The sequence below is a fragment of the Liolophura sinensis genome, chromosome 7 (genome assembly GCF_032854445.1).
Source record: "Liolophura sinensis isolate JHLJ2023 chromosome 7, CUHK_Ljap_v2, whole genome shotgun sequence".
NCBI lineage: Eukaryota > Metazoa > Mollusca > Polyplacophora > Chitonida > Chitonidae > Liolophura > Liolophura sinensis.
Window position 1 is genome coordinate 3,143,500 of NC_088301.1, and position 25,917 is coordinate 3,169,416.

General features: G+C 40.9%; 2 protein-coding genes across 2 annotated transcripts in view; both read right to left on the reverse strand.

Annotated features, from left to right (window-relative positions):
• LOC135469807 (collagen alpha-1(IX) chain-like) overlaps nucleotides 1-25,917 on the reverse strand; it is a 103,883-nt gene that overhangs the window by 16,938 nt on the left and 61,028 nt on the right. The window contains exon 4 of the mRNA XM_064748412.1: nucleotides 24,914-24,992. Coding sequence (XP_064604482.1) covers nucleotides 24,914-24,992 — 79 coding nt within the window. The remainder of the gene's footprint in view (nucleotides 1-24,913; nucleotides 24,993-25,917) is intronic.
• Nucleotides 2,260-12,444, reverse strand: LOC135469652 (mucin-2-like). Its single transcript, XM_064748196.1, has 3 exons — nucleotides 12,419-12,444; nucleotides 10,430-10,626; nucleotides 2,260-2,876 (listed from the first exon to the last, which is right to left on the reverse strand). Exons 1-3 carry the CDS (start codon nucleotides 12,442-12,444, stop codon nucleotides 2,260-2,262), a joined length of 840 nt encoding a protein of 279 aa, XP_064604266.1.

Genomic DNA, 25,917 nt, shown 5'->3' on the forward strand with positions numbered 1-25,917 from the left:
GATATACTCGAACAATTCCACCAGTAGAGAAAAAGAAGTGAAAAAGCGTTTTTCATCCGGGCTCGATTTGATTACATAATGTAGGTGACAACGGACTGTGTAAAACAATGAACAAAGTATTCGTGTGCAGAAGATAAAATACACAGGTCTCGGCGCTAGATTACGGTTGCTGTGGGGCTCTGTTATATTTTTGGGTATGATCTTGATTCGGTTTCAGGGCACTTACCTGGCAAATCTCAGGGAGTAGGCCTAAATTTGCTTCGGGTGTTAGAATAGTGCAAAGGTTTACGATTCACGCTGAAAACATTTGAGAGCAATAGAAACGATTTTGATAACTCCTAACGTCATTCCGTGATGTATAATAATACGATTTTGACTGTTAACCCTGTACTTCTGCGAATGGCACGCAAGCATGGTAGCGCACAAATGTGACCGAAACTGCAACTTAACCATTCTATAAACGTAAAAAATAAATCTGCGCAATGCGGCTTCCTTCAACATGAAATTCATTAGAAAAAACGATAAACTTAACCCGTGCATCTCGCGTCTGTCAGGATCGTGTTGACATTATGATTTATGCCAGACTCTACAGCAAGTTAATGGTATGAAACTGGCCCCCGTCCTTCATCAACTCTACATCTTTCATCTCAACAGTGTGAGAGAGTAGGCTATTCCACGCCAGACAAAAAGGCCTATAATGCAAGAATCTACCTCTATGAATCAGAAGACCCGTTATAAAGATGTACATCAGTCTGCAAGTCATATTTTATGACACAAATGTTCATTACATTCTTTCTTAAACTTTACCAAATAATTGGTAAAAAACATAAATGAAATTCGATACCATCCTATTTAGACGTCCTATGATCATTTCATATTGAAAGATAACTGAAAAATTATAGATAAGTGAAGATAAGGTAACTAAATTACAGCTCGTCTACGAGAACATAGACAGAATTGTTCTTAAAGCAGAAATCTTGATGTCTCCCGTAGCATCGACCTGTTTCCTGTGCGTAGCATCGACCTGTTTCCTGTGTTAAGTTTCTTAAGGCGAATAACATTATGAATTCGGTTTTTGACTCTGCCTTGATGGTTTAAATGTATTGTCTCAATACTTTCTGTTTTCAGTGCTTCTTAAGTAATTTCCTATAAAAATGGAATAAAACTACGAAGATTTGTCTAATACTAGATTTGAATGACTTGGGATTCCATCAGCGTGGCGGAAGCAATCTGCGCTGTACAAATTTGAGTTTGCTATCCTTTTGCCTCGCCTCAGCCGGAATTTCCATGTGTCAGACGCAAATGTTCTGGATAGTAAAACAGACCTTTAAGTTCCATAAATATGAACTGAGCCAATCAACGCACGAAAATGAAACACATTAGTCCAAATTTACTTGGTACAACCCGGATTACTGACAGAGAGGGCAACCAATTACTATAAATGATTCCATGGTGTTAGTTTAAGTGATAGCAGGTTACATTGACCTGTACACTGTACTTGATGGAGCCGTTAGAGAGGAAATTCCAGGCGTGGGGCGTGGACCACCTGAGATAGGAGGTGTCAAGGGAGATCACCCCCGCAGATGACCGTAGCTAACCTCCCCATCCTCTACGAACACACATCTGTTCGGCTGATGGATGGTGTGTGTCTTAGAACGTGAGAGCCATAGGAGGCCTGCGTCGGGCAAACTTCCACCCTTGTCATGCTTGCATCAGCAGATGCACTTAATCAGCACTGAGCCATCGTTATACCTTTATTTTCAAAAAGGCCATTTTTCCAGAGAGAAAGTTTAAAGCCGGAGAAAAAGAGTCGTTCAAGGAAAAAGTTAACAACGTTCTAAGGCTTCCCTATTTATGTGTTGATAATACGTACATGTAGCTAAACAACTGTACTTAAAGACGCGCGGGCCTGTTTTGTATACGTTGTCAACTGAATGATAGTTCATAGCTTGTTTAAGAATCGCTTTCCGCAAACAAAGACGTTCGAACTGGCTAATTCCTGATACCTTATTTTGCCTTTTACAACCCATCATCTATAACATACATTGGTATCACCTTCCAATGATACCATAAAGAGATGATTGATACTTCGTGCGCAAAGCGTAGAATGGATAATAAATGTCAGTCCCACATTTTATGGAGAAGGAATTTGTGGATTCCCCCTGTCTCTCCGCTGTCTCTCGGCTATTTTCTTTCACCAATACGGGAAGCACGTGGAGAAGCATGTGAAGGAACATGTTGGGAAGCCTATGGAGAAGCTCATGGGGAAGCATGTGAAGAAACTTGTCGGGAAGCATGTGGAGAAGTTTGTGGAGAACCTTGTGGGCAAGCTTGTGGAGAAGCTCGTGGGGAAGCTTGTGGAGAAGTTTGTGGAGAACCCGTGGAGAAGCATGTGGAGAAGCATGTGGAAAAACTTGTGGGCAAGCTTGTGGAGAAGCTTGAGGAGAAGCTTGTGGAGAAGTTTGTGGAGAAGCATGTGGAGAAGTTTGTGGAGAAGCATGTGGAAAAAAATGTGGGGAAGCTTGTGGGAAAGGATGTGGAGAAGCTTGTGAGCAAGTGTGTGGAGAAGAATGTGGGGAAGCTTGTGGGCAAGCATGTGGGAAAGCTCGTGAGGAAGATTGTGGAGAAGCTTGTGGAGAAGCATGTGGGAAGCATGTGGAGAAGCTTGTGGAGAAGCATGTGGAAAAGCATGTGGGGAGCTCGAGGAGCATGCGGGGAAGCTCGTTGAAAAGCTTGCTGGTAAGCAAGTAGGAAAGCACGTGGAGAAGCTTGTGGGCAAGCATGTGGGAAAGCTCGTGGAGAAGCTTGTGGAGAAGCTCGTGGAAAAGCATGTGGAGAACCTTGTGGGGAAGCTTGTGGAGAAACTTGTGGGGAAGCTTGAGGAGAAGTATGTGGGGAAGCTTGTGGAGAAGCTTATGGGTAAACTTGGGGAGAAGCATGTGGAGAAGCTTGTGGAGAAGCATGTGGAGAAACTTGTGGAGAAACTTGTGGGGAAGCTTGAGGAGAAGTATGTGGGGAAGCTTGTGGAGAAGCTTATGGGTAAACTTGGGGAGAAGCATGTGGAGAAGCTTGTGGAGAAGCTTGTGGGCAAGCATATGGAGAAGCTTGTGGGGAAGCTTGTGGGTAAGCTTGTGAAGAAGCATGTGGAGAAGCTTGTGGAGAAGCATGTGGAGAAACTTGTGGAGAAGCTCGTGGAGAAACATGTGGGGAAGCTTGTGGGCAAGCATGTGGAGAAGCTTGTGGGAAAGCAAGTGGAGAAGCTTGTGGAGAAACCTGTGGAGAAGCTTGTGGAAAAGCATGTGGGGAAGCTTGAGGAGAAGTGTGTGGGGAAGCTCGTGAAGAAACATGTGGGGAAGCTTGTGGGCAAGCGTGTGAAGAAGCTTGTGGGAAGCATGTGGAGAAGCTTGTGGAGAAGCATGTGGAAAAGCATGTGGGCAAGGTTATAGGGAAGCATGTGGAGAAACTTGTGAAGAAGCATGTGGGGAAGCTTGTGGAGAAGCATGTGGAAAAGCATGTGGGAAAGCTTGAGGAAAAGTGTGTGGGGAAGCTCGTGGAGAAACATGTGGGGAAGCTTGTGGGCAAACATGTGGAGAAGCTTGTGGGAAAGCATGTGGAGAAGCTTGAGGAGAAGTGTGTGGGGAAGCTCGTGAAGAAACATGTGGGGAAGCTCGTGGGGGAAGCTCTAGGAGAAGCTTGTGGGAAGGCATGTGGGGAAGCATGTGGGGGATCTTGTGGGGAAGCTTGTGGAGATGTTTGTGGAGAAGTATGTGGAGAAGCTTGTGGGGAAGCTTGTGGAGATGTTTGTGGAGAAGTATGTGGAGAAGCTTGTGGGGAAGCTCGAGGAGAAGCATGTGGAGAAGCTTTTTATGGAGTATGTTTTGACACACTATTTTCTGAAAATTGACAAACCATTTTCTGAAAGAAACGCTTGTGATGGAAATTAAAATAACCAGATAAATTAGGTGATTAAACAAATACATGACAACGCATCGGCCAAATGGATGATTTTGCGATACAGTGATGTTTAAGATAGAGTTATTCACATTCTCAGAATCGAAATTTCGCGGTTTTGATGCTAATTAAATTCACACCTACCGACTGCTTCTCTTGACTCCAACATAATGTCTTACAGACTTTTTAGCTCTGCGGTGGTTTATGTTGAACATTGTTTTAGAAATTTGTCTTGCGATTATTGACCTCCATTGTGGTCAACGGCATATGAGTGTGTACACATACAGATCCTGGCGGTTAATTACGACTAGCCTAATGTGGAAAAGTGAATGATACAGGAAGTACACTTGGCACTCATCATGGTTTGTCCTTCTCATATCCGTTACCAAGTGCCTTGAGGCTCAACGAGACTGCCGACAATAGTTGTGAAGCGAGGCTGTTGGCTCTTCCCGGTTCCTCACCAAGATAGCTTCAATTAGGCTGTATTAAACACTGCATTCTTGAGACACGTAAATAATCGACGCTGTTGCATCAAGAGTATCGCTTTCCAAGAGAAAAGGCCGATTCTGAAAGCATTGTTTTCATTGGAGAGCGAGTAAGTATATGGACATAGCGCATAGCTACCAGATTTTTGTTTCTAAGCCCCAGGGTAAGCAAAGGTGAACAGCCTCGCAGCTCCGTTTATTTCATTGCGGTATACCATCCATTACAGTTAACTAAGAGAACTACATCATGCACTGAATCCTTGTACAGCATAGTTACATGTGACAAAATACGAGATATCAGATTTGTGTCTACTCTGGCTGAACTCACTGTGCCAGTGCCCTTCCAATATCGTAGCCAGCTTACAAAACGGGTACGATATCATGGAAGAAGTTAATATTCGAAAGCTGCTGCCATAATAGTAGTTAAATCTAACAGTCGCGGAGACTCTTGCTTTATAAGTTATCAAGTCTGATTTGCGCGACCAAATATTTAATGATTTTATAGCTGTAGACTATATGTACGGTGTGCGGTGGGTTGCGCACACGAGGGATGATGTAGGCTGTACAGTGAATCGCGCACAAGAGGGATGATGTACGGTGTACAAATGGGTCGCTTTCCTCAGCTGAAAGACCAAAACTTTGACGAAATTGTTAAGCTCAGTCTGAAGATGATGAGGAATTATCTATATGGTCGTGCATAAATATTCGGTGAAGGTCTTAAGCTTAAATTTCATTGAAATATAAAAGTTATGAAATGGATGAAATTATGTAATATAACTACTACATTTGCCTACGGACAAATTGGCTTCCCAGTTCACGTTGAACATTTACAAAGCACAACCCTACCGTATTGTTAATTTATAATCAACACTAAATATGTCATTACACCTTTCTAGGACGTATCCTATCCGTGTGAAACCTTTTCATAGAAAATACGTCGTGTAAGACTATGATCCATCCACAAGCATACACAACTATATTCAACTGAACAGCCATGTGATTTGAAAGCATTGCAGATTTTATACATGGTTTAGAAAAGGCGAATATAAAATTCAAATTTACATTACCGTTACATTGTCAGCGTGAAATTTTGACTTGGTACTCTGGAAAAGACGACCATTGTTCAGAGAAACTACAATACCGAAGTGAGAAAAAAAGATTTCAAATCATAGTAAAACTTCACATATCGAGTCACTGTGTGAATTTTGGATATTACTCATAAGCAACAAGCAATATTTACTAAACTAAATGAAAAAATTCTGCATTGAAAATCCTGTTGAAAACAACTTCCCAATATAGTTTGATCAGGTGAGACGGTAGTCGACCCAATACGGTAGTGTGTATAGAGTATACTTCCTCGAATTTGGAACAAACCGGAGTTATTATTACGTGTCTATTTTGCCTTTTTTCTTAGAAATGGGATTTGACGCCGAATTCAACAATCATTCATTTATATGGCAGCCGTCAGCTTTAAGGATAAAGGTAATCCTAGGGATCGGCCTAAACCACCAGCCTTTGGTTAGAAACTGACAAATTACATCAAATAAAACACACATATGTGTGGCATGTTGGAAGAAAAACCCATATAAACTTCAAGTAAGATGATGAAAACGGTTATGCGAGTTCTGTCGACGGCCTAAAATTCGATCAGACTTTGTTGTATGACAAAAACAAAATCTGCAATCGAGATACCATGTGAAGTGAAAAAATGCAATGTAAAAGTTGACAAGATTGTCTATCACTCTTGATACATGCCAGATACTTATTTATTTCATTGATTGCCGACCAACGACATGATACATAACATGTAAGGTTTTTCATTTTTCTTGATATAGGTCTTGATAAAAAATGTAGCGAACAATCTTTAAAATCCCTTCACATCAATATGAATACACCCTTAACAAAATTTCTTATTGTGCATAGTCAAATTGTTGTTAGTCGTGCAAATATTCGAGCCTTTTCTTCCGGCTTCGACGAGTCAAATAATGTACTGTAGTGTTTGTTACAACTGTTATCGTCTCGCTACAAAATATCCAGATTGTATTTCTCACAGACAGATCAGTCGTTAACCATGAACTGTATGTTTGTAGAGTTATGAGACATGCAGAGAAATCTGCCCGATATATATTTCAGAAATTTAAGGAATGTGCGTACGCATGCGTACCTGTATAGCTGCCATGTGTTCAGAAGACTACATGCCGTTCTGGGCCTGCGCACCCGATGACCTCAAGGCCCTCGCCAGTATGTCAGGCACGACTACTGCTGCAGAGTAGAAGCCAGTAATTGACTGTGAACACTTTTCTCCTTGACTAGTGAGACGGAAATGCCTTCGTCAGTGGTGTTGTAATATTTGCCAACGGTTCAAATAACGCAAATTCTTCTTAGTTGTGCGTTTCTAGCAAACACGGGAGCTTCAGTAGGCAGATACTGTCTCGGTGGGCAATCAAAAGCATCCCGTTGAGAGGAAAACATGCTAAGCCATTTACTGTTTCTTAACAACTTTTTATTCGTGTCGAGGCGATGGAGTGGAATTAGCAAGATGATGCCACCGCGATCTTTAGCCATTCACTAACGTGTGAATGCTGTCAGGCAAGTGGGGCTCGTGTCGTTATTTGTAGCCCATTTCCCGGGTTGCCAATTGTTCTGCCGATAATAAGGGTGGTTGTAACTGGTACCTAATAAGCTGATTAAGACGCTACTGTGTTCAGTGTTTCTGGTACAAAGGCATTTCAAACATAAGGTTCATGAAGAAAATTCCTTCAGCATTGCTTACTAGGCTGTTGAGATTGTGACAGAGTTGTCTAAGTACAAATCCAGAAGTTTTCGAGTTGAGTGTAAACCACATGTACGCAGTTAGGTTGCAATATATAAACAAATAAATACAATTAAAGGTAAAGGTATTTAAAAAGTGGCGAAATTTTGCAAATCGTCGACAACTTCTTAAATAAGAGATAGCAGCTAACTTTTTTGATTCACAAGCATAAGCGAGAGTGTTTATAAAGTTACATAGTCTGACAGTTAAACAGAATGAAGTCGAAGTAAATTTGGGAGTCGGGTTAATATATGGTGGAGTTAGAATTGAGCTTTCTGAGCTCAAGCCGGAAAGAGATGACCAGTGTCACATATATAAATGTTCTAATTTGAGCTCTGCTGACGACTGAGAAAAATGAAACATAAGATTAAAGATGTGGTTAGATGTAAGAAACCTGTAGAACTTAACATCTGGCATTGCCGGTCAGCTTTAATCAGAAGACGACGAAGTTTCTAAACAAGAGAAAACACAAAACATATGCACCAACCGGGGAACATTTGCACGGCACGCAACAAAGGCATTTATGTTCAGCAGCCGGGGCAACAGACTTTTAAATTATGTCCTTACTTAAGTCAGTCTCTGTAGGCTTTTGGCGAGAAGCGACATGCGAAAGGAATGTCTGGGACGCGAATGAGTAGAACAGGCTTTAGCCACGATCTGCAACACGTCATGTAAATTAGACATAACACTGCATCGTTGCACAAAAGCTCATTTGTGTGTGACTGCAAACGGAAAGTAATACTGGTTCACTCACCTGGGGTGCTACAAAAATGCATATGCCTTGAAATGTAGCATTATAACATTCGGCCAAAGACGTCCTTAGCAAATAACACACAGCCAACATAGTTAAGGGAGCGCTTTCTATTGGCAAATTACATTTTGTGGTCAGTAAATTTGATCTACTTGAAAATGACGAATTCTGATAGCACTGTTTCATTTTTGCCCATAGTCTAGCTGAATTAGCTATTTAGGCCACGCATAGCAATTTAGTGCCATGTACCAACAGACGTAAACTAAGTCTCTTTATTAACGCATCACCCAAAACTGACCCAGCTGCTACCTTATTTTTCAAACCCGTCACAAAGAGAAATAAAACACCTTCAGATCGGAACCCTTCCCAATTGCTTTTTAATATATTAAACTTGCTCAACTGTATTTAAGGAACACACTATCACCTTAACGATATTTCATCACTTTCCCACATACAGTGATACTGGGCACTATAACGTAGCATCCAGCAAAATACATCATCATCACCGCACCGTCATATACACTACCTTAATTATATGTGTTTTCATATTCTGGGGTTATTAGACACCATTATTGTTTGACATTGCCCAAGACATCATCTCTGTTACAGTTCAAGTAAAAGAAAGCTAACATATGTAGTAAGGTTCATCACATACAGAACTGAAAATTATGCGTAAAAATGCTTTTGTTTACTTTTTCAAATTTTTCTAAAAGTGTTGAAAAGCATTCAACTATTTGAATACTATGGTGAGCTTTATGAGCCATAATGACGGTATCTAAGAACTCTGACGAGTCATCACCTTTTATTTTTCCTGACGTTCACCAGAAGGAAGGAACTTTTGAAAACATTAATTCAGTATTATTTTACTCATGGGTAAAAACAGTTATTCCAACATCCAGTGTCGTGATTAGAGTTGGAACAACTTCCTATGACTTCCCAAAGTAAGGTCCATAAAGCCCACCTTAGAAATCAACTTTTTTCACAAAAATCTAAAAGATGCATAGTTTTAAATGATCTATTCAGTGACGCCTACCTCGATTTTTTTTAAGGTCTTTTTTTCTAAAATGTGAGCCATAGTGCCTTACTTTAAACATTTTACTAGCCTTTGTACTGTGGTGCGAATCATCATCTCATTTACGATACTTTGTAGATAGTCATGAGATCACGGAATCATGTGTGAAGGGGAATATCGTGAAGAACTGTGGTAAAAGCAGAGTAGACGAACTGCCATATATATATATATATATATATATATATATATATATATATATATATATATATATATATATATATATATATATATATATATATATATATATATATATATATATATATACAATACAATGTGTAGCACGGCACCATGAATAAATGGTTTAGTCATGCATTAGTTAAGTAGATATAGACTATTAGCAGATGCGTGTGAGTGAATCGGAAGATCGCTTGTGGGCTAAAATAACGATTTCCATCTGTAAATTCCCCAGTATAGAAGTAAGAATTATGCTATAATTCAGTAAAGTCAGCGAGCTCATGTTTGCAGGTGCTTCCTTACTGCAGCTCAACGACAGGGGAATATAACACAACTGTAACCTGTCAACGTTAGTCTGTGTACATGGCGATTATACTGACATCAGTCAGCAGCACTTCGCTACCTTCTCTACCACCAGTCCCTTCAACGTGCCACGAGTATCTTAACAATAGTCGCCATGTTAAGTGCAAACCAGTAAGGTTGTCCATAGCGCTCAACTTTATATAATTATGTTTCACAGGGTTCTGTGGCCAAAGTATATCAGTCTTGACAACTGAAGTTGTTAGCGACAACAAAATGGCTGATTGAGTCGTTGTAAGAACCGAACGTGATACCGTTGACAAAACATGTCGGCAAGGAAAAGGACCATTAAAACGTTAATGCCTGGAATGTCTCAAATTTATCAGCTGAAGTGGACAAAGTAATGGACGTCGGCGAGGACGAGGTTTTTACATTGCATGGGAAGCTATGGAAAGGCCTAATGATAGGCATCTCCGTTGTTAGTGACCTTGGTTGTTTATTTTAACCTGTATGTATGTTTGTGTGTAGGCTTGGGGTTTTAAGAGGCCCTCAGTAATTTTTCAGTTATATTTCGACGAGCAGTCATTAGGTGTGTATACTGTATGGTGAGTCTTCTTATGGCAGGGCGAATCATGCCGCCATAGTGGCGACCCCGCCGCAGAAGTGTCATGCCGAAGACACAAGGCATCACCCCAGCAAGTCACATTACACTGACACCTGACCTACCAACCTGTTCCCTTGCTTAACCTCTCAGTGCTGAGCGCCAAGTGAGGCAGCAAAACTACAATTTTATCCAGGGTTTCCTGACTTCGAGGTGGAAGCACTAACCATTACGACCCAAAGCGATCTCTGTTATAACCTGTTGAGGTTCTTGTTTGAATAACTCAACGATGGAAAAGTGCCGGATCGGGTATAGATTACGTAACTGGGTGAATCTAGAGAGAGTTGTTGTATTCGCGTCTTGATTTCATAGGCTGGATTGGGAAGACTGATGGATGTCATTACGGAGGACGCTGTTAGGTGAATCTGAAGAGGGAGTTGTGGTATTCGTGTCCTGGTTTCATTGGCTGGATTGGGAAGACTGATGGTTGTCGAGGACACTGTTGGGTGAATCTGTAGAGTGGTGATATTCGTTTCCTGGTTTCATCGCGTGGATTAGAAAGACTGATGGTTGTGGTTATGGAGGAGGCTGTTAGGCGAATCTGTCTCTTGTTACAGTCATCAATGACACATGTCCCCGCTGTTATTTATATGTAGAAGCACCCAGAACGACTATCACAGACCAGCTTGTATTACACCATCTTGTGCGGTCCGCGACCCTTAAAGCGTTTGCAGTAAAAACCAGCCAGGAATAAACAGAGGTGACATTCTTGCCATTTTACGCTAAACGTTGGAGAGAGGATTGGATTTTTGAGGAGGGTGTGTTGTGGGAGATAGGAAGTAAGAGAGCTGTGATTAGTTGTTGCTTCCCAGTCTTACATGTGGCAAGCTGAAAAATATTTCCGGGTGAGCGCAATCTGCGATCACAAACCCTGTAATTAGGCCTAAGAGAGAAAATATACCATGTGGCTAACCAAAGAATTACACGGAACGAACTGAAATCCCCGATGTCCCACCACGATAGAAAATGGCCACGCGAGCAGACATACTATCAAGTCAAAGCATTGGTCAGGCATTTTTCAGGATTTACGAAGAGTGGCGGTCTTGTCCCGTCTCCTTCCCCTATAAATCCGATTTTCCTTCCCCCATAAGTCCAGTTTCTTTCCCACATAATTCTGACAATCAGCATAAATATGACAATCAGCAAGTATAAGAACTCTTAAGAACGGCGCTACAGGAATAAATAAAACATTGTGTGTTTTATCTATAAGAAGCATGTGAGATCTTGAACGCTTAGTACAAAGGGCGAATAGTCTGTTCTCTCAATTCCACTAACACTGCCCTATACTAAACAAGAGAACAGCTTCTGTTACACTTTAACTGAAATAAGTTATGATAAAAACTGATGCTTACCTATACATAAGTAAATCGCAATCGGCCGACAGGTCACGACCTCAGACAAAGACGTTAGTAGAGTGAAGTCAAGGGTCATTGCATGAGATAGCACACTATCAATATATTCTGAATTCAGATTTGCTCACCCTAGACATCTTTATTCGCCATCAAATCGACAACACGACACAGCTGTAGTAAACAGTATCGATGGCATGTCATAAAGGAGTGGGGCGTGACTCGGTGCTACGATGGAGCGTAGCACCGATTTTGGCGTGGAATATGTGGATTCTCCAACTCTTGTTACTCGTAAAAGCTTTGGTGATGAGGTACAACAAGCAGCCAATGGTTCTCTCGAGAATACCTGTGCCCCACACGTAAATACAGATTCCTCTACCAATAAGTCCAACCGCCATCGTATTCAAATCATAAAATTAATAGTAGTAGGAAGGTATCAAAGAGATTATGCAGATAAGCTGAAATAGTAATATATAGCATAGATTCACACTCACACTCACACTTGTGTGCAACATCTGAACGCCATTCCACACATGAAACATCACACTCACACTTGTGTGCAACATCTGAACGCCATTCCACATTTGAAACGGTGACACTCCCACTTGTGTGCAACATCCAAAAGCCATTCCACACATGAAACAGCCACACTTACACTTGTGTGTAACATTCAAACCCCATTCCACACATGAAACAGCCACACTTACACTTGTGTGCAACATCTAAACGCCATTCCACACATGAAACAGCCACACTTACACTTCTGTGTAACATCCAAACCCCATTCCACACATGAAACAGCCACACTTACACTTGTGTGCAACATCTAAACGCCATTCCACACATGAAATAGCCACACTTACACTTTTGTGTAGCATCCAAACGCCATTCCGTCAAACCATTCTTAAACTATATCTTTTATTTTTATTCATATAACCTTGGTATTTGTTTGTTAGAGAAGTATAATGTATATTTAAACATTTTACAACATTGGTCAAGAAATAAAGCTTTTAAAAGATTTAGTGAACGAATTAAGGGCTGACAGCATGTGACGGACTGGAGGGACATAGGAAATGGACTCTGGGGCGGGCAACACACCGAGGTTCAAATCACGGTAAAAGCCCATCGTTTTTTGCTGTAACGCTGCTGCCTTTCTATATTCTTAACAATGTAATTTCTTGAGCACATATACACCCAAAAATGTGAGGTCCGACAGAAAAGACTAAAATAGTACATAGCTTCTAAGTAGGAATTTTTGTACCTGAATGCAAATGTTCCTGCCATACAGTTACATGAGAACCACGATACCACGCGGTATCCCAAGACACAATGGGCCACGCTAAGCCGGAGAGGTGATGGCTGTACAGACAATGTATAGCATACAAAGCCGACAGACTAGTGTTTAGTCTAAAAACATCAGCAGTGATATAGATGAGCTAATTGGTTACCAGACCGTTGTTAAGCTTGTCACCCAATCTGCCATACCGATGGTTTTCGCCGTAACAATAAAGAATTTCTCCTTCTATCTACAAAACACTCTGTTTTCATAAAATAGATATTGTACAATAGAACACTCGCGGTTAATAGTATTGGATGTTGGTCGTTTCATAAATTTTTTGTGATCGGTCGCCGAGTTGCTGCTTTCAGATGTGACACCTGACAATGCAGTATGTTTTCAAAATTCATTACATCACTTTGTCTTCAACAGTCACCACAGGAGCAAGTTTTAGAAAGTACGAAGATGAGTACGTTTTCTATAAGAGTAGTCTTTTTAAATCTCTTTACCGGAGTGTGGTACACGAACCAGTAATCACTATATGTGTATCTCACCAAAAACCTCTAACTAAGAAATAAATAGTCACAACAGAGTATGTTATCAAGTCACTACATGGCTATGTTATCAAAAGTCACTAAACAGTATGTGTGTGTGAAATTGACTTCTAGAGCATGGTTTTATTTGCCACAAAAGTCATGAGTGAAGAATGGTTTTTAGGACGGTCAACACAGGAGCACGATTTTTTCCAAAGTTACGATGGAAGAATAATTTTTCAGAGAGTCAGTATAGGAGCATGATTTTTGCCCAAAGTCACGACTGAAGCAATGTTTTACAAAGGTCAACAGAGGAGCATGATTTTCCCGGAAGTTACGAGTGAAGCATCGTTTTACGAAGTTCAAGACAGGGGCATGATTTTCGCCGAAAGTCCCGACTAAAGCATGGTTTTTACGAAAGTCAACAAAGGAGCATAATTTTTCCGAACGTCACGACAGGAGCATGTGTCCGAAAGTCGGGACAGAGCATATCTTCGAAAGTCACAACAGAGCATGTTTCCGAAAGTCACAACAGAGCATGTTTCCAAAAATCTCAACATAGCATGTTTCCAAAAGTCAAGACAGGAGCATGTTTCTAAAAGTTATGACAGGAGCATGATTGAAAAAGTTACGACATGAGCATGTTCGTAGCAGTGAGTACAGGATTAGATTATCACAATACATATATAACTGTACATTTTCTTGAAGTCACACATGTGCGCGGATTACTTGATGCCACACATGTGTACAGCTTACTTGTTGTCACACAGGTGAACGGCCTACTTGTTGTCACACATTTGTATGGCTTATTTGATGCCACACATGTGTACGGATTACTTGATGTCGCACATGTGTATGGCTTACTTGATGCCACACATGTGTACAGCTTATTTGTTGTCACACAGGAGTACAGCCTACTTGCTGTCACACATGTGTACTGCTTAATTGATGTCACACATGCGTACGACTTACTTGATGCCACACATGTGTACAGCTTACTTGCTGTCACACAGGTGTACGGCTTACTTGCTGTCACACATGTGTATGGCTTACTTGCTGTCATACATGTGTACGACTTACTTGATGCCACACATGTGTACAGCTTACTTGCTGTCACACATGTGTACAGTCTATTTGCTGTCACACATGTGTACGGCCTTCTTGATGCTGTGTGTTAGTTATGCAGGAAAACAAAGCAGTGATATAAAACTCTACCGCATAGATCATCAACGTGCCACCAGAGACATGTTAACTTGCTCTCATGCCAAAAGTTACTGTAAACACTAATAAATTGCTAACGATTGTCGTGTTCTCAAGTGACACAAATGTGATGAACAGAGCACTCCCATGAAGATTAACAAAGCGTGGAAGTTAATCAGAGAACTAAGATTCAGTCCAACATGCAAACATCGGGCAAAGTTCATCGGCTTGACCAAAAGCTAGATGTTAACATCGACTGCGAAAATTACAATTATTTATTTTCAAAAATTATAACCAAAAATGTAGATAGGATTTCGCAGCATCTCTCTTCCCAAATATCGTGCGTGTACTTATCGCAGCAGAGAGAGAGCTACATAAACCGTTTGTGTACAATAACATGCACTGGGTAAAGTATTCAGCGCGCCACATTTACAAATTGCATACATCGGCCTTTGGTAAGATACTGACAAACTTTTCCAGGTGTGCTGTGCACTCCACATTGCCAAGTTGAAGTCAAGTGCATGGCCTGACGTACAAGCAAGACTGGTAAAAAGCTTAAAAAATGCCCATTGTCATCCACAAAGGGATACCTAGAAAATTGTCTGCCCATGGTCGTGATTTGTAAGAAAATAGCACTTTCACAAATGGTACAGCATAGGAAAACTTACATTATATTAACAAGTGTAAAAATTCATGGCGGGGAAAGAAACTCTCATAAACATTTTAATATAGATACGCCTTCAACGCAAACACGAACGGCCGTAGTAAACAGTTCAAGGTGGTGTTCATGGGAAGGGGTTAGTTTTCCCTTAGTTTATCAGGGAGTGATGGCGGAGAGGGTCACTAGGGAGCGCAGCCGAACAAGGGTGACGGGAGAGGTATTTCAGGGAGCAGCGTAGTTTGTTACATCAGCAGCACAGATCTCTATTACCACAGCTGGTCGTTTTAACCGGAGCAGCTCTATCGGATCGCGTCGATTTGTACGAGAGATAGCATACTAAAAATAGGGCAGCCTGGTTTGACGGAAAAACATTCCTAGCTCATTTCCAGGCAATTAATTCACCATACGGAACTTTTCGGGAAATACAACTCTAGTGCAGAGACGTGTTTGCTGCACACAGGCGTCAAATGCAAGACTCATGCACGATCAAAGATCATTGACGTTCTACGTCATTGACGTAGATGAACCCAGATTGTTTAGTAAGTGAGCTCTTGGGATTTAACGTCGTACTTAACAATTTTTCATATGATGACGAAGGAATCCTTAGAGTGCATGTAATGTGCCTCCTTGCTGCAGGATGGATTTCCAACGCTCTTTTATCTAGTGCTACTTCCCTGAGACGAGTTACCGAAGGCAAGTAAGTTGCCCCTCCTGAGCCACACACCGACACGGGTCAACCAGTCGTTGCACTATCCCCTTCATGATGAACGCCAAGCGAGGAGCAGATTGTTTACTCTGTTGCTTGGTAACAAGGAAAGCAAATGGCGGTCCAGTACTTACTCATTCCTGTAATTGTCCGGGGTTTCTAAAGAAGAAACCCATTGATAAAATATTCTTATTCAAATGTATTTATTATTTATTTATTTATTTGATTGTTTTTTACGCCGTACTCAAGAATACTTCACTTATACGGCGGCGGCCAACATTATGGTGGGTGGAAACCGGGCAGAGCCCGGGGGAAACCCACGACCATCCGCAGGTTGCTGGCAGACCTTCCGGAGAGGAAGCCAGCATGAGCTGGACTTGAACTCACAGCGACCGCATTGGTGAAAGACTGCTAGGTCATTGCGCTGCGCTAGCGCGCTAACCAACTGAGCCACGGAGGCCCCCTTAATCAAATTGTCGATCAATCTGTGCAGGTACTATTAACGAGGGAACGTCCTTTACTCTCTGAAGCAGAATACGACTGCATGGGGATCTGCATCCGGGCATTGTAAAACACAAGATAATCATACACAGTTTTTCTGATAAACCACTGTCAATTTTTATACTCTTACTTGTGCGTATATAAACTGTACTTATGGTTCGTTCATTTCTTCCATTCAGTCCACGGTATATAACCTCAAAAGGTTGAAATACATCTATATGTCCTATATCCATCCACTTTCATACCGTAATTTGTATAGCTTGAAGTAATATAACTTGAAACCCAACATTCTGCATGCTTGTTAGGGCTTAAGGCATGTGATTACGGCAACAACGACCCAGTTATAACGCGTGACACAGTTTAGGTGAGTGAGCGAGAGAGTGTTTCGGGTTTAACGTCGTACTTAAGAATTTTTCAGTCATGTGACGACGAAGGCGTCTCCTTGTTGCAGGACGGATTTCCACTGCTTTTATATCGAGTGCTGCTTCACTGAGACGACTTACCGAAGGCAAGTAAGACGCCCTGCCCGAGCGATTATACTTATACGGGTCAACCAATCGCTGCACTTTCCTTTTATGCTGAACGCCAAGCGAAGATGCTACAATTTCCTCTTTTAAGGTCTTATCGGTGTAGCTTAATACACAAATACATTTCTGTCGTGCATTCTACACGGAACTGGTTGAAATGCTTCCACGTATATGTCAGTAACCGATAGGATGTCTCAATTTGCTATCATGGTGGAAGATAACCCTCAAGGTCAAATACGTTAAGTGGCGTCTAGCGTCACCTTTCACCGTTACAATATTTATGGTATTCAAATATAAACACTACAGAGTTCATTTTATTGGTTGTGGCTACATAATATGAAAACGTCGAGACTAAAAAAAGTCTAGCAATGTGATAACAAATGCGTAAAATTAAATGCCCAACTGATGGTGTAAAATATAACGTTAATTATAAAAGTAAACCTGAATTTGGTATTTTAGAATGCCACGTAAAATCTATAAATAAAAGCGATATTTATTACTTCCAAACATACTATAATATTTAACCAAAATACCCATGTAATGAGATGTATTTTGCAGACATAATGGATGCACTTTTAGCGTTACCGTTGCTCTGTTATGCAGTATGTACTCTGGATGTGACGAGTCAACATGCCCTGCGTGTGAAGTTATGCTCTTATAACCCTTTTGTTACAGCACATCCACGCCTCCTAACTTTTATAACTTTTAACGAAAACAGACAACAATGAATCAAGTGTATAAATTCTGCGGCGTAGAGGTTTTGGTGCGTGTGAACAATACTCTCTTTACTCAAGGGGTCCAATAGCGCTTAAACCTAGTCCATTTCAGCGGTGCACATATTGCACGGGAACATGCCTCGTTCAGATGTGATCGATTTTTAAGTCATTTATATACATATATATGTGCTTGGAATTTAACTTCGGTGAGTCATTAGGCGTGCGTACATATACTGTGTCGACTTGTGGCAGGGACAGTCTACTGAAGTAAAATGCCGAAGAAACCAGACATGGCACCGGATCCAGTCACATTATACTGACATCGGAGTAACCAGTCATGTTTCTTTACTCTAACCTCTCAGTGCTGAGCGCTAAACAACATCGAATGTTAATATCACAATCGTATGCAATTTTCATCAATGGTTGTTCATTCAAAACATAAGTGTATTTTTAGTCATTTTTGCACACTCTAAACTTTTAAGCAAACCCTCTAACTGAGAAACAAACCACAGCAATAATCTACTCCCAACAAACCACGCTGACTAAATATTCTCAACTAACCACGGTAACTAAGTATTCCCAACAAACCACGGTAACTAAGTATTCCCAACAAACCACAGTCACTAAGTACTCCCAACAAACCACGCTGACTAAATATTCCCAACTAACCATCGTAACTAAGTATTTCCAACAAACCACAGTAACTAAGTACTCCCAACAAACCACGCTGACTAAATATTCCCAACTAACCATCGTAACTAAGCATTCCCAACAAACCACAGTAACTATGTACTGCCAACAAACCACGCTGACTAAATATTCCCAACTAACCACGGTAACTAAGTATTCCCAACAAACCACGGTAACTAAGTATTCCCAACAAACCACAGTAACTAAGTACTCCCAACAAACCACGCTGACTAAATATTCCCAACTAACCATCGTAACTAAGTATTTCCAACAAACCACAGTAACTAAGTACTCCCAACAAACCACGCTGACTAAATATTCCCAACTAACCATCGTAACTAAGCATTCCCAACAAACCACAGTAACTATGTACTGCCAACAAACCACGCTGACTAAATATTGCCAAATAACCACGGTAACTAAGTATTCCCAACAAACCACAGTAACTAAGTATTCCCAACAAACCACTGTAACGAAGTATTTCTCACGAACCATTGTTAATAAGTATTTCCAACAAACCACCGTAGCTAAATATTCCCTGACTGCAACGGTCAGGGAATCCAGCAAACGACAAATATGTTACCAGCCAGACAATCAAAGAGATGATAAATGTGTTACCAGAAACCAAAAGACATACGCAACCAGGCATAAATCTAGAGTCTGGTGGCCTCTGCTCAACCATATCACGTTTAGAGTAGTTCATAAGATGGCTCAAAACTATCGAGCAGAACTTCAAGTGAATATACATGAAAGAACAACTGAAACGGTATTAAAAGCGGCGTCACCTTGAAACTCCATTAAAAAGATACCACATTGATAATCGCCACTGCATGCCCTAACGTGTTAACCGTATCATGGCAGTTTCAGTTTCTGGATGTTTTTGACAAGACAGGACGCACCAAGCCACTGACAGAGGCTTGTTCAGGTGTGCGTTAAGAATTATATCAGGAATCCGCCACGTGATAAGCTCCAGAGATATAAAAGAAACTCCTGACACATAAAAACATAGACATTAAACTGGCACTTTGTGATATATACTATAGAAAAGTGTTTACAAATGTTAAGCCAACAAATTCGGTCAATATCATATTTTCAAGAAACCCAAAGCATTCATCAGTAATGATGATACCGAGAACACGGCATTTATATCCTAGGCGAATAACTTTCCACATGTAAAGAGCGTGAACTGTTATGTCTTTGATCCCGCAATAAGATAATTCTCCAAAGCTTGACATTCGTTCCCCGATGGCATTTAAACATCCCGTATTATATATATAGTCTGAACACCTGCACTGCAGAGGAGCCAAGGGGAATATGCGGATGGACTTACAGGAACATGATTGCACCAGAAAAAAGCTAAAAGCAGCTATTTATGGCGTTCATATAACATGGCAGGTTGCTGAAAATGATCGCGATCAACGACCCTACAACCCTGGTTTTCTACAGTCTTGGATGGCTTATTCAAAATACTCAAAAGGCACTCAAAAACAGTTAATAGGTTCGTGAATCATAAATCTGACAATGAAAACGCTGAGGACTATTGACAGAATGGTACACAGTGTTTTCCATTTCACCAACGAAGGCAACGTATTCAAACCCTGTCACAGCGACTGAGAGAGGACTTGTTACGTGCTTCGGGGGTTGCAAAACTTCCCCAGAGTACTGAGGAAGAATCCCCCGATTCGCGTTAACTCATTCATCAAAAAATAATCCATTCACCAATAGAGAAGAGACATGTTCAACAGTTCGGCAACAGTTCGGTACAAAACATCCATCAAAAATATTTTAAAGAAGCACTCAAACATTCATTCGTACGCAGAGTGAGGCCAATGACGTTTCATCTCTTCCTCCATTCACTACTACTCGTAGGCCAGAAAGCTATAACGTTTTTTTTTCTAATACTGTATAAAGCAACGGTAATTTCGTCAAAACACTCATCGTGAAGATTTTTAACGCCAATGCGTCCTATCGTGTTACTTCACACCCTAGGAAAACCACCCCAACGCGTTAGTCAGTCGTTCCGCATGGTACTTTTCATGTCGAGCTTTAGCCTTAACGACCCTGCCGAGCTAACACGCCCTCCGATGTGGCACAGACTTCAAGCTGATTACACCCCAAATGTCATTGAACACGAGATGATTGCAAAACCGACAAGATGTTCCGTGACAGATGAGAAAATATGGCAATGGTAACTGTTGGTTAAGGCCGTAGGCTGCCCACAGGGTGCTGTCGGGTGCAGCCGATCGGGCCATCCGTGGAGCAACAGTAATTATCCCCTAATGAAAACAGGGCCTGCAAAAGTTGACCCGCTCTCAACACAGACCTGTGTTCCCTGTGGAGACAAACTGGGCCGTGTAAACAGGGGCTGAGTAGCAGCACAACTAAAATAGGTATATCGTTCCTGTCTGGTCCTAACATATATCTTCATGGTAAAACGTTACATCTGTTATCAGGATTTAAAGCGACATGACCACATCAGGATTAGATCACGGTACTGAGTTCAATTCCACAAGGCGTTACTTCTTTACGGTGGGGAAGGCAATCAATTTAAACCATTTCATAACTTATAGGTCAGAAGTTTAAATATTAATTCCTAGGAACAAACAAAACATTTAGATATGATTTCAAATTTTGACATTTGACATTGCTCGAATTTTGCTATGGCATGCACGGCAGACACACTTTCTTCAAAAAGAATTCCATTAAAATAAAGTTGTTTTGAACACATATGCATGCTATACTTAAAACCAGACATCGAAACTAAACCTTTTCACCAGTTCGTGGATGAGAACTGAAATGGCGTGATATTACATGAAGTCCTAAAGTATAAGCATTGTTTAATTAGTTTATTTATTTATTTATTTATTTGATTGGTGTTTTACGCTGTACTTAAGAATATTTCACTTATACGACGGCGGCCAGCATTATGGTGGGTGGAAACCGTATTAGATTAGTACCAATTTAACTTACAAAGTTAACTTCAAGTCACTCCTGCAACCGGACTCATAACTCGATCTGACATAAAAACAACGGAACAATGTCATGCTTAGTCGAATATGTCTAATTAAGGCTGTAAGTGCACGTGAGCTGCCAGTGGCCTTCCTTGTCTTTCGATTAGAACGTGGACCCAGACCTAACGAAAGAAGCTGATGCCGACACCTGCCCGTATGCCTTATGAGCATGATTAAGAAAGTCCTCATCTCTTGAAGAGTGGGGGGGAGGGAAAAAAGAAATTGTTTTTCAAAATTCAAGACTTCAGCCTAGCACACTTGAACAGTTACCACCTTCCCACAGCGCCAATGGGGTAACGAGGCTGGTGTACTTACTGCACACCGACATATATCATAATTGTTCACAGCTACAGGTCACGTTACGTTTTCTGTTACGTTATCTAAGACGTCGGTCTAACGCTTCTTATTTTTATTCAGTCAAGGAGACATTTTCGAGTTTCAAGCATGACATGATTCGCTTGTCTAAGAGACTCCAATTCCTTTTTCCTTTTAGTCGCCCCAGAATTTCAGCACGCCTAACCATGTATATTCTAACTGATATACCATTTCTCTCCCGCAGACTTGTTCGATGTCACGTCTTCCAGTGCATGTAACTTCTGTAAAGAGATCGTATACAGGGGCTTAGTTTCGGGGCATAATTAATCCCATCGCCCGTTTACAAAAAAGTCAACTCTTGTGGTAAAGGGGAAAAAAACAGTGTCGAGTTTAAAAAGTTAGAGAATGTTCTATTAGAGTCCATGAACGATTAGCACCCAGAGAGACTGAAATTTCTATGTTAGCCAAACACAGGCGTATATATGTCGTCGCATTACAGTTTTAGGCTCCACCGCCACAAACTCTGGTATTGACTCGCGAATGTCGTATTTACGCAGTGTCAGCACGGATTCTTTATAATTAAAACGTATTGCCGCTCTAGGTTAAGTATATTAAAATAAACCAAAATGCAAGGAGAATTTGATAAACGTTACACCATTACAGTATTTGGTCTCTCTGCTACAAAAGCCAGTATTGACTTGTGAATATCGTATTTACTTGACATCAATATAACTTTTAATAATTAAAACGACATTCAAGGCTGAATATATTAAAATTCACCAGACGGTGGGCATGTCTGGTGGTTTTTACAGCAGTAACGTGGCCTGCAGGCTGTCTGAGGATCCCACACGACGCCCTCCCATCGCTCCCCGAGCTCTACCTACAGAAGGTCAGTACACATAAAGTTTGTTTGACATGTGGTACATAATGCTATACACACAGCCTAAGAGAGCTCGGCATGTGTGAAATACTTCAGTTTTCTGGCTCGCTTAGCGAGCGAGTGTGTCTTTGCGTACGCACATGCCCCGTGCTGTCAGTCTAGAGTTAGGTGGTGTCTGTACAAAAACAGTACAAAAGCGTATTGCTTTTGACAACAATTCATATGCCACTTAAACAAGTGTTTGTGCAACATTAACTGTAAATGTAATCTATAAATTTACAAACGTTATTTCGAAGAAAACACTTACCGGATACATTTAATGTAGAATTTAGATAGGCCACCTCTGATCCCTTACATCGCTGTTATCCAGGAACGTCAGATTAACGCCAACGTCAACGCAAACGTCAGCGTCATTGTAGAATCCGTAAGTATATAGCTAAATGTTAATAGATGCCGCGAGATTATTTTTGAAACAACTATGTCTCTTGTTAAGCCACTTCAGTTGCATGTAGTAATCGGCGTTTATTTTCTGATCGTGTATTCTGAAGTCTGGAATGACATCGATGTGAGTGCATGTATTCTATATCTGACAGCTTCAGTTATATGTAAATTTGTACATTTGCAACATGTACACCAACATGCTAGTTAGGCTTAGACAACGCCATTGCGTACAAATACATGTATGTGCTTTAGAGGGCGATGTGAAATACGTGATTATCATTCTGTATTCTGCCTTACGTCCAAAAAACACGAAGTGCCTACATAGCATTTATTCCAATTAAGCAAGGATACGTGATTTCCAGGTTGATTTAAGTTTACATGAACTTCGTTTCCAATACTGAAACATATCATTTGCCTTCATAGAAAGAAATGAATATTCTGTGCACATGTTAAGTCTTCCTAGGGCACGAGTCAGTTTCACGTCCAATATTACCCTTTCAGAAACAATGACAAATTGGATATCTACCACTAAGGCAGATAAAACTGTTTGCTCTGTACCTGACATCCGGTCATTGATCATTTTTTAAAGGAGAATAGTATATTATCCAGCAAGGCATGTGCGCAATAACCATTATAAGTAAGAAGCCTATAGATCACAAGGTGAACAGGTGCGAGGAAAAGGTTATAAATTTCAGGTAAACACAGTCACTTAAGATCCCCCTTAAGCAAAACAATAGGCTTTGGTAAAGATCCAGGTAGAGGATGTCACGTAACATCAATAAACAAGCCAGACTAAAATATGGAAGGCCGGTACGACCATGTTGGAGAAGACGGGAGAGTTATATAGGCAAGAAAACATTACCTGCTTAAAAACATGCAGGTAATGATGTTGAAAGGTTTGTTCGGTTGATAATTCGTTAACACAGATTTGATGAAATGAAACTTTTTTATCACATGCACTTCAGATGTGTTCTGTGACTGTTCTGTGATATTTCCCTGGAAAGGTATATGTGCCCCGAGGCCAGGACCAGGCATATAAACAATGACGTCACATCCGGTAATCCGGCACAAAGTAAATCAATGTGTGCCTTATGCGCATACACTGTCAGCAATATGATTAGATTAGACAAAACCAATCCTTCAAACGTTCTTCAGAATTACTACTCGGATAAATGGCTCCATGACTGACAGATACCTCTATTCTGACTATTGCCAGTGACTAGCTGTCTGGCTAACTCAGCGATTAAGTGGCTGAGCTAGTGACTGCAACCGTATAACAGACTAACCGTCTAACCGCCTAATAGACTAACCGTCTAAAAGACTAACCTTCCAAACGTTTAGCAAATTAACCGTTCAACCGTCCTACAGACTAACTGTACAATAGACTGACCGTCTGACATACTAGCCTTCTAAAAGACTAGTCGTCTAGCCGTCTAACAGACTAACCCTCTAACAAACTCACCGCCCAACCGTTTAACAGACTGACCGTCTAACCGTCTAACCGTCTAGCAGACTAACCGCCTAACAAACTAAGCGTCTAACTGATTAAACGTCTAAAAGTATAACACACTAACGGACTGTTGGATCAGTTGGTCTTGTCCTTTCAGATTACTACAGATTATTTTCAGTTACTACATTTTCGTCACAACATCTCAGCACTTTATATGGCGTTAGCACAATAAGCGCGAAATTTGTGCTACCCTTCCGCATTTACGTGTACAGTTATGTATTTCCAAACTTACATCTCATTCATATCCATCGTACAAGTGAAGGAATTTACCCAACGGTCCATGTATATATAGTATAATCCATGTACGAAGTCATACACTATCAGCCTGATGGAATCCAACTAAATCGTATATACGCTTTACTGGATTGATTTTGTTGTGCAAAGTACTTACGGCAGTATACAGAAGTGAAGTACAGTGACAATCCAATGACAGAGAGTCTCTGGCGAGTCCATATGCCCTTCATCCTGCCCTGTGGAAACAAAAAACAAGGCGGGTAAAGCGTCCGAACCACATGTATTCCTTAACCAGCCGAGAAACAATGTTGAGTCAAAGATCTAAATGGAAAAGACCTGTTTTTACAGGGTAGGCAGTCGGAGGAACAATAGCATTATCGCAGCGAGGAAATACCACAACTCGGTGCTAACTCCCAATAACACATGGTTCACATGTTCTAATGCAGATTCCCCGCTCTAACGTTGTTTAACCGTTCAAGTAAGCTGGCGGACTTATATATATTTCATGGTGTGCATTAATATATAGTACAGAGGAAATTCAAACTGTTACACTTTCTGATTCTTTTGAACTATGTTACTTTTAGTAACAGGTGCAAAACATTTAAATTCACCAACAGCAGTCCAATTAACTTTTTATGCGACTTACAGATCGCCGACCCATTGCGTACAAATAGCTTCTGTATACACTATAGAAATTGACTGAAGGCATTTGTGGCCAATGGGGACACGCCGAGGTAACCTTAAGTAATTTCACGTGAAACTGACCTCATAACTACGAAAAGATGTTTCGCATTTTCCACTTTGTTTAAGTGTCAAGCCACATAATTGCTAGTTTCATTCAAGCTCTCCTTTACACATGTGCTTCCTATACTACATGATTTGTGCTATATACAAATCTATTTATGGGTAAGAAAGAAAAGCATCTCTATACACTATTAGCCGTCCCAAGCCAGAATGATTAACTTGCTTAAGCAAGACGACACGTTTACACAGAATGTACTCCACAAATCAAAATCTCATCAAACCGTGACCAGTTCACTCTGAGGAAACCACACCCTTGCCCTCAGTGGGATAATGATATAAACAGTTCCTTGTCATGCTTTTTTTGGTTTTCAACCTACAGGTGCCCTTTCGTGTAAGCTGATAACACCGTCGGCAACA